The sequence below is a fragment of the Alosa pseudoharengus genome, unplaced genomic scaffold (genome assembly GCF_046254945.1).
Source record: "Alosa pseudoharengus isolate Yale_2024_CS ecotype anadromous, Long Island Sound unplaced genomic scaffold, YU_APseudo_1.1 YU_APseudo_1.1_scf_3, whole genome shotgun sequence".
NCBI lineage: Eukaryota > Metazoa > Chordata > Actinopteri > Clupeiformes > Clupeidae > Alosa > Alosa pseudoharengus.
This window is the reverse complement of record NW_027468718.1, coordinates 22,733,087-22,742,943: the sequence shown is the minus strand read 5'-3', so window position 1 is coordinate 22,742,943 and position 9,857 is coordinate 22,733,087. Positions and strand designations below refer to the sequence as shown.

General features: G+C 40.6%; 1 protein-coding gene across 1 annotated transcript; it reads left to right on the top strand.

The window, feature by feature from the left end:
- Window positions 1–2,966: 2,966 nt before the first annotated feature.
- Window positions 2,967–3,743, top strand: kctd4 (potassium channel tetramerization domain containing 4). Its single transcript, XM_076262593.1, has one exon. The coding sequence runs from the start codon at window positions 2,967–2,969 to the stop codon at window positions 3,741–3,743; it is 777 nt and encodes a 258-aa protein (XP_076118708.1).
- Window positions 3,744–9,857: the final 6,114 nt, after the last annotated feature.

Here is a 9,857-nt window from a genome sequence, read left to right as displayed (position 1 = left end):
ACATGGCTTGCTGGAACTCATCTGAATCAATACAGAAACTAATGGCTTCTGAGAAAATGACAGCTTTAAAATGTATCACTGAAGCTTTGATAATGGTCACACAATTATATGTAATTATTACACAATAAGCACTGGACCACTTGTCAGTGTAACTCCACAAAAACACCCACACAGATGTACCACAACTTGAGTGAAGCATCCATTTCTCACCCAATTACCCAAAGCCCACAAGCTGAGGTCAGCGCCATGCGAGACCTCGCAATGCACATCTTGTTTGATCTCAGCAATCAGTAGCATTTTTGTATATGGCATTGAATAGAAACACAGTACTCACATGATGGTTTCTATATCTCTTGGGCATTTTATTTTTTTATGTTATATAAGCCATAAAACCACAAGGCTCATGGAACTGTGTGGGAAAGGAGATTGTGTGAAGTTAGCGAGAAGTGGGGGATCTTGGGGGTGGCATAACTGTAGCTAATGCTAGTTGTAGGCTGATGAGATGAAGCACAGAATTCTGGAAAGTGAAGAGGTCAAGCATCCCGCCCACTCACACCTTCCCACCTGCTTGGCCCTCCAGATTTTAGCAGGACAATCTTGATAAAACCTCTCCGCTTCAACAGGACATGACCTTTCGATCCCTGCACTCTCACCATCCTACCCACAGTAGAGGCTCCAACCCTCAGGCGCTTCAGCGTATGAATATTGGCCAGCAGAGAAAGAGTGCATTAATGAACATTCTGCTTTATATTCTACTACTCTGTTATGCACATAAAAATAGGAAAACAACTAAGGAAATAGTTAAAAAAAAAAAAAAAAGTGGCGTGTAGTATATAATTTGCAACGTTTCGACAATTTATGAGCCCTTAGCAGTGTGCGAGTTCTGATTTACTGTCAAAATGTTTTACGGAATAAGAACAGGCCAACTCATATTTTCCTGAAACATTCTTTTTTCTCTGGTACCAAATAGCTCCAAATAAGAATGGGCCTTCTACTAAAATAAGTGGACAAACAACAAGCTGAAAAGTAGGATAAATAGGGGGAAAGACAAACATAATGTTAGTATCAGCACACGCCAGTCAAAATCATGCTTTTAGGGCTATTCCGTGTGGTACTTTATAGCCAATATAATAAAGAGAGAGATAAACTTTTCAGTGATATTTTTCCCCAGAGAAGTATAGTCCTGACAAGCCCATCCCCTTGGGGCACACTTCGATACAGTATATTGTTGTCGACATTTCTTTCTTTCCTAATGCTTGTCAGACATCTTGTTAGGACTTCTCAGTTGGAAGTTAGACAACAGACTACACAACAGAATTATTTAAATCTATCAATTTTAAGATAGTAACAATAGCAGCTTTTCGTCTGAGAGAGAGAGAGAAGTGCACATTTGCAGGGAATTTATAGCCTGGTGGTGGATGCTGTGAGCAAGTACACCTGTAGGCATTGGTTGAAAAGGGTATGTGCACCCTGATGCAATGTCCTACTAGATGCTTCAACTGAAAGAGAACATATTTTTTAAACACTTTGTGTTAAATAATAATAACAACTTGTGTAATGTCATAGTTGTGTTGTTTTCAATATTGTTTAACAATGTAGAATAAGCTAAAACATATTCTTTCTAAAACTGTTTGATGGTGGAATAATGTAGTTACCTTTTCATTTTAAAAAACTGTAACACTGTAAGGAGGATGTTTCACAATACATTCTTATTGTCATCAGTTAATATTGTGTCTTTTTCATGATACTGTTACTAGCTGAATGCCATCTTCACATCAACAACTATGTTGAGTAACCATTCCTAAGTCAAACCACGCAACAGCTTCATTTTCAGTCATCTCTCTCTCTCTCCCACGCACATAAGGCAATTTAGCCAACAGGTTGGCATTACAAATGACAATGGCTGCAGGACCATCAGACCTCAACTGATTGACAGTCTGTCATCTTTGGTAGACAGCACATACAGATGTCAGAGATAATCGCATATTTATAGTCCAGAGTCACAATGGTATAGCAACACTGTTTGTGTGGGACGAAGTGACAAAGAAAGGGACATCAGTCATTCAAATTCTATTTTAAAAATGCTATTTTAAGAGGGCCAACTTATAAATCATCCCCAGAAGGCTCAAATGGTGATGAGACACACCCTCTATATCAAGCACAATGTATACTGCTCTGAGACAATTTTGCACATCATGCAAATAAAAGGGCACACCTTGGGGAACACCGCTATACTTAATTCAGGAATTCACGAAATATTAGAGGGAAAAATACTTTTTTGCTGAGGGAAGCTTGACTCACTATAAATTGATGTGAAGATGAGTGAGTAATTTGCATAAATATCCAGTCAGTCATATCCAGTCAGTGTTTGCATGCCCACTCTTGCCAACTTAAAACGTTGTCCATAGTTGCTAGTCAGAAAACCAGACGATGACACCAGATAGCTCTCACCGCTGAAAAGGTCATGTAGATTGTCAGTATGTATACATATATGCAGACCCTCTTCACGTTAGTTATAGCATTCCTCCTTTAACATTCTGACACACACACACACACAGCTTATTATCTCTGTTCCCTGTGATTTGCCCCACTCCTGTGGGCTCACGTGCCGCAACCCAGTTGAGGAGTCTTTTCATCAGAGGCAAAGCCGCTAATTGCTCAGATAGAGCATGAGCACAGAGGCTGGAGAGGTGATTAAATCCAGCCTTTTGAGCAGAGAGCAGCAAGCAGAGGGGAGCGTGGCATGCACACTCTCCTCCTCCTCATGCTACACCCCCCCCCCCAACACACACTGACGGAGGCAAGCCCACCCCACAAGAGAAGCTGTGAGAAAGGCTCCTGTGCTCAATGCTGGCAGTGCTTGTTCGCGCCTGCTCCATGCCAGCTTTGCTCAACAGTGCTCAGGCTCTCATTCCTACGCTCGTGCACAAAGCACACGTTGCCCCAGGCTAGGTGCAAGAAGAGGCATGGAATGGGATCTCAGAAGAATGGAGAGTGATCTGAGACAAATCAACCCTGACTTGCTACAGCCCAGCAAAAGCTTCAAGAAAACCTCTTCAGGTACTGTAACCCTTAATGTAGGGGGCTATCTTTATGCCGCCCAGAGACAGACTCTTGCCAAGCACCCCGGCTCAGTGCTGGAGGAAATGGCCAGTGGGAAGAGGCCTGTGCAGCATGTGGACTCAATGGGCAATGCCTTCATTGACCGGGATGGCCCCATCTTCCGCCACATCCTTAACTTCTTGCGACTGGGAGAGCTGTTACTCCCAGATGATTTTAAGGAGATTGGGCTGTTGCAGCGTGAAGCAGAGTTCTATAGGCTGCCTGAGCTCACAGAGGCAGCACTGGATTGGGAGCAGCAGCAAGCAGCACAGCGGGAGCCTGCCTTTTTGGAGGTGACTGACAGCCACGACCGTTCACACGGCCTTAAGGTCTACTGTAGTGACACTGGCTTCATTGAGAAGGTGAAGGGCCGTCTGGTACAGATCTCCAAGAGCCGACTGGATGGTTTCCCAGAAGAGTTTGAGGTGTCATCCAATATCATCCAATTCCGACACTTCATCAAGTCAGAAATGGGGTCCCGGCTTGTCCTAAAGGAAGACAGCACCTTCCTGTGCACACTAGAGTGCCTGAAGCTGGAAACTGTCATGCTGGCCCTCAGGGCAGGTTTCCGGCTCATCACAAGTCTAGACAGCAGCCGGGGGTCTGTTGTCCAGTGTGAGGCACTACATTTTGTTAAGTGACAACACAGGGAGAGAGAAAAATAGGAGAAATTGAAGAGAGAGGCTCAAGAAAGGGGAAGCCAACATCTCAAGTAACTGCTAGTCAAGTTTCTGGTATTCATATTAAGATTCCTTGACATGAAAATACACACCGGATTAAAAGCAAGCAACATTTATTTACCTAAAGTTTACACAACCTATTTATAAACCTGGAAAGAATATGTATTAGGTTATTATTACTGTTGTGTTTACCTTGTGTTTTGGGTTGTTATGCTGGTAATATATCATTTTAATTTTGAAAGGCTTGCAGCAATGACTTGTTTCAGAGACCACTATTATAATTTTGTTTTAAATGTCATATTAATACATTACAGTCATCTCTAAGGATTACAGCCACCATGTTAAAGTTTATATATTCATGTGCTGCATGAAAAAAAAGGTCTATAACGATAGTGGTCTTGTGTGATGTATTCCAGTGAACCTGAGCTAATTTGGAATGTGTGAATACTTTCTAATTAATAAAATCATAAAATGGGTTTTATGACTCCACACAATATTTGTCTTCTTATGTGTGTCATCAGTGATGTGACAGTTGGCTTGTGTAATTCTAAATGGGTGTGACATTTTATTACCAAATACTGTGTTTACAGGATGTGCTATATATAAAGTGACAAACATTTTCCTTGGCAACAGTGATGCAAGCTGCTTAGATTTACAGCATCTCTGCCCTATATTTATATATTCTGTACGTTAACCACTGACCTAAAATCTTATATAAAACTGTGTACCAGTACCTAAAACCATGTTGTCAGACTCTGATCTACATGGTAAATGGGGCATATTTTCACAGCTCTATCTGAAAAAAAAAATCCATCTCTTCATCAGCACCAGTCAATATTTCCTGCTACATGGCACTATTATTCAGTAGGACACTTGAGAATTGGCACTCAGTATTTTTGTAAATGGGGCAGAAAATTGAGTCTACCCTATGAGAAATCTGGGCCTTCTCCTCCTAAATTGCTAAGTGGATAAGGCATGCTTTTGTTTCAGGGAATGATGCAAACAACCCTTAAAACAGAAATGAAATACAATGATTAATTAGGGATGCATACTGCATGGCTAAATACAGCAACAACAATGTCTGTGCTTTTCACAAGTAACATTGCACATATGGTTCACTAATGGTGGAGATTCTTCAACATACATACATCTGTTCTATGAAAATCTGCCATGCTCCCATCTCCCACTAAATGAATTGTACATAGGTAAGTACACTTCTGAGTCGCATAATGGAGACCATCCCAATCCTACCTATGGTTTGTTGTGCGGACATCAAACCAGGGTCCTTTTTAATTGCAGATGAGGTCTATCCATTTTTAATGAGAAACTGTGGTGCCCATTAGTGGTTATCATTCACTGATGTATTTCCTCTCCTCTGTGAGTGGGAGAGTGTTATATTATAGGATGAAACCAGATCACATTCAATTCAACTGAAATCCTTAGGCTGAAATATCCATGGTTTAGTCAGATGGTGACAGGTTTCCAGGAGAACTCCTACTCCTACATGACAGTTGCTGCCAGCTCATCCGACTCAATTCAAATGGCCTACTGGACAAGTAATTTCCAAATATGTAGGTGTGTGTATGTGTGTGTGTGTGTGTGTGTTTGTGTTTGTGTGTGTGTGTGTGTGTGTGTGTGGGGGGGGTAAGGTGAGGTAAAAGAATAGACATTCTAGCACGGAATTTTGGATTAACTGGCTTTGTTATTCTACACCTACCTGATATTATTTCAGCTGTTCCTTTAAATTGTGATGTTTGGCTCACATCCTGAACATGGTTATCTTTGATACCACACGACTGCATTTCATTTACAGTATCTTCTCACGTTTGGAATCAGCAGGTGTTTTCAACTGAAATTGAAATGTATTGACCAGGGGCGGTCTTAACATAGAGGCATAGGTAGGCGGCTGCTTGGGGCCCCCTACCAGTAGTCTTTGTAGGGGGGCCCCCAACCAACCTAAAAAATAAAAAATAAATAAAAAAAAAACCTTGTCATCATGAACGCTTCAAAAGTATGGTAAATTGTAATAATATTCTTAAGAAATACGTTAAAACATTGACGTAGCAAGCTAGTTAAATTGTCCAGTTCATGGTTATGTCCCTACACATACACCCCCTACTTCCACAATGAAATGGACTAGTCTATAACGTGCGTTGCGCGAAAGATAAACACAAAGGACGTCTGGGAAAGTGTTGCCAATTTAGCGACTTTGTCGCTAGATTAAGTGACTTTTGGCCATCCCTAGCAAGAGAAAATGGCATCTAGCGACTAGCGACAAATTTGCTTACTTCTTGCAACGATGGCAAACTCTGTTTCGTTGTTGAAACGTCAGAAAATCTCCCCTCTCATGCCAGTTTCGTTAGTGAATTAGGCCTACATCTCAAATTCGCCCAAAGCGTTGCCCCACGATTATAAAAGTTTTACCTGCCTATCCACCATTCCACCATATCCACCCCCCCCCATACGATTCAGTAAAGATCATATGGGGGGGTCCCATATATACCTTCGCCTTGGGCCTCCAATTTGCTAAATCCGCCACTGGTATTGACCAAAGAGCCATTAGTCAATGTTGTTTTACCATATTCTACCATTTTTTGGAAATGACTCTGGACGCTGGACAGTTTACATCCTGCATCCACTGTGAGGCAGGCTATTGAAACGCTAGCGATTGTTGCAAACGTGTGTATAATGGCAGAGCCGGCGAAAAAGCAGCGAAAACCCTTGACAGAAGATGCAAAGAAAAGGAAAAGAGCTTCAGACCAAACGAGGGGGAGTTTCATAGAGAAAAAGCATCAGGCTTGTCTGGTGTTCCTTTAAACTATTTAAGCTTAAACTGGATGCCAGCTGAACTGTCAGCCCTGCCCACAACATTTGAGGTTGGAAGTTCGCTCTAGACTTGTTCCGTTTGTGGAGCAACTATGCCCAAACCAGAGCTGTTCGAAGTCACAGAACAGAACTCCTGAACGGTTTGGTTCAGAGCTGAGGACCGATGTAGGTTGCTAGTGACAAAATATTAGCTTTCAGTATGGTACGATGTCTTTGTAAGTGACATTTAAATAAAAAGTGTTTCATTCTTCCCGGTTCTTCCTAACAAAAATGCTGTTGTTAAAAGGTAGACATTTAGATTTCGCCATCACATCTGTTGTACAAGATATTGACAGTGCAATAACCAGAAAACAATGTTAAGGCATTTGTGGAGAAGAAGGCAGCATTTGTGGAGAAGAAGAACCCCTGTATTGGTTGAAACATACACTATAATCACATCCCAATGGAGCAGTATCAGACTCAAATTCTGACTAGAATTGAGTATGACAACGTCAGGCTAATTTAAACCCATTATTGTATTATTTGTGCAAGGGGACTGACATCCCTTCAGGGGAAGACCTGACAGACCTTGTGACAAATGGAGGCAGGTAGAGGGCTTGTTTCAAATCGTCAATATGATTTTCTCTTAAAACTCTGACAATTCTTTTTCATTCTAAATGACAGAACAGAGGGTAGTCATTACACAACATTTTCTGTGAACTCTTGTGTGCCTTTCATCATAGACTATTCCAATTCAAAACTTGCTGAGAAAAGCCTATCCCCTCCCCCACTTCAGTCACAGAAAGAGGGGGGAGGGGTCTTTTAACAGAAGCCTATGGTTGCAAAAGCTCTACTCATTGCCAACATCAGTGGCAAACCTGTTGCTTAGCAACCACTTAATCAATACCTGCAGCTTGCAAAAGGAAGGCACAAAGCTGAAATATCACAGAAAATGAAAAACGATGGGGGGAAAAAAGCCTTCTATAAAAGTATCTTGATGAAAGATTATCTAGACGCGTATCTATGAAAGATTATTTGTAATTTTCTGAGAAACAATAGAATTGTGAGAAAATAGTGCGCTCATTTTGTCATTATGACAGTATTTCATCAGGTATTTAAGACTTTCCTACATTCATCAGGTGTTTTCACACATTCCAACAGATAATTATTTAAATTAAGGGATATTGTGTTATCCTTAATACAGAAATCATCGGGCCTCATTCACCAACCGTTCTTACGAATAAATTTGTTCTTAAAACCCACTTAGGCATTTTTTACGAAGATTCTGACATTCACCACTGTTTTCTTGTTCTTAGGTAAGAACAGAATCTACGAACACTCAAAAGCACTCTAACGCACATTTAAAAACTGATTGTTAGTACAAAATAAATGGTTATTGAATTTTTATCATTTCTGCAGGTGTAAAATATAATTGAATTTAAATGACAACTATATATTTTATAATTTATGATATGTTTGAATGAAAATATTATAATACTTTTAGCATTAAGGTATTTTAAAATAAACAAACACAACAAATAACACCTTTTCACTTTTTATACTAAGTACTAAATATAAAGGGTGCTATCTTAACGATCTGAAATGCAAGTATCAAACGCAAAGCGCAAGTAGCTTTGTGGGCGGATCTTGGGCGCTGTTGCTATTTTACCGGTGGGATAAATGACTGTTGCGCCCAACGCAACGCAAATCTAAAATGGGGTGGTCTGAAGTAGCTACATTACGTGTAGCGGACGGAATCTACATCCGCATAGTAAGGGTTACGCCTGTTCCCTGGATGACTGGAAATTACAAGATCTGTGTCCCTAACCCCCAAGTCAATTCGCCTCAGACCTATGCTGCTTTCACTAGATGAATAGAATAGTTTAGGCTTCAGGATTTCAGTGTGTCACAGTGATGACCTAAAGAGCATAACACGTTCATAAGTGTGGGTTTGTTAAGTGTCACTTACCCTGTGTTGTCCCCAAACTACACTATTCTGACAGCAGAGAATGAGACGCCCCTACTCCAGAGACGATTACCTGAAATCAAAATTAAGAACTCCCCAGCGGAAACAGTATTTGAAAAGTAGAAAATAAGTGCTGGTTTATTATACTATCGCACTTGTAAAAAGATATGAGATAAAATACAATGAAATAAAATATTTTGTCAATCAAAACAATCAATCAGTTTACCCCTCACTCTTGACAAATGTATAACACACAAAATGGTTGGCCAACCTTTAGATACCGAGCGCTCAAATAATGCTATTCTTAATGTTCAATGAATTCAATATGGAACCCTTCAGTTCAATGTCACAAATGTCAGAATATACTATTTAACCTTGAAGTAGCCTACTAACAATTCTTAGCAAAATTGTACAATAACATTTGCCATAATAACAAAGATAACGTGTTACAATAACCAATGTACTGCTTTGGGCATAAAATGTCTCAGTCCAAAATACCCAATTCAAAACGAAAGTGTTCAAATGAGCTCCTTGTAATTCAGTCTGTATGGTTTAACAAAAATGATTAGATTAACTTCCTCTTCTTTACACAGTCCGTAGCCGTTAGCAAAGTAGCAAAACAAATAGCAAAAATCCTTCGTTTCAGTTCTAGCAGGAGCTATTCCACGGTAGCAAAAATAAACAAAAATGAAAGTCCACTCGCAATATAGTTGCTGGCAAATGACACAAAATCAGGTTACTTCACCTCACGTTGTCACTTTAACTTTCAACCGGCCACTGACGTCGTGGAGCAGTCTGTGGTTGGCAGGGAACCGGTGAACTTAGCAGCGTGGGGAGCCCAATATCAGCTAGCCAACTCGCAAACGATAGTTTAACTCTAGATAGTTTAACCCTCGGCAGGTACACTGAGCCTCACACTCGCACGTAGGCTTACACACCCCAAAAGCCAGGAGGCAAACAGAACTTTGCGCTACTCACTTAAACTTTACTAATACTGAACATTAACACCGTTCTTCTTAATTATATCTTCCTATCGCAGCCATTCACACGTTACCGCTTTTCTCTGTCTCCACGTATCTCTCACTCTCCCTCCAACTTCCGGTGCAGATCTACTCCACACTTCTTCTATGGTATTTCTAAATGCTGATTGGTTACCGATTAAAATATTTTAAAAGTAAATATATTTTACATCTGTCACATTCCCCCCCTTCAAACCCTGCCATACCAGAACCTTCTCCACTGGCACCAGGGACTCTACAAGAATAGAACAGAATTCAGTCAATCAATACAGCAGAAATGTAGGG

Excerpts from the sequence above, each read along its gene's own strand:
- kctd4 (XM_076262593.1), top strand. The coding sequence starts at position 2,967 with ATGGAATGGGATCTCAGAAGAATGGAGAGTGATCTGAGACAAATCAAC.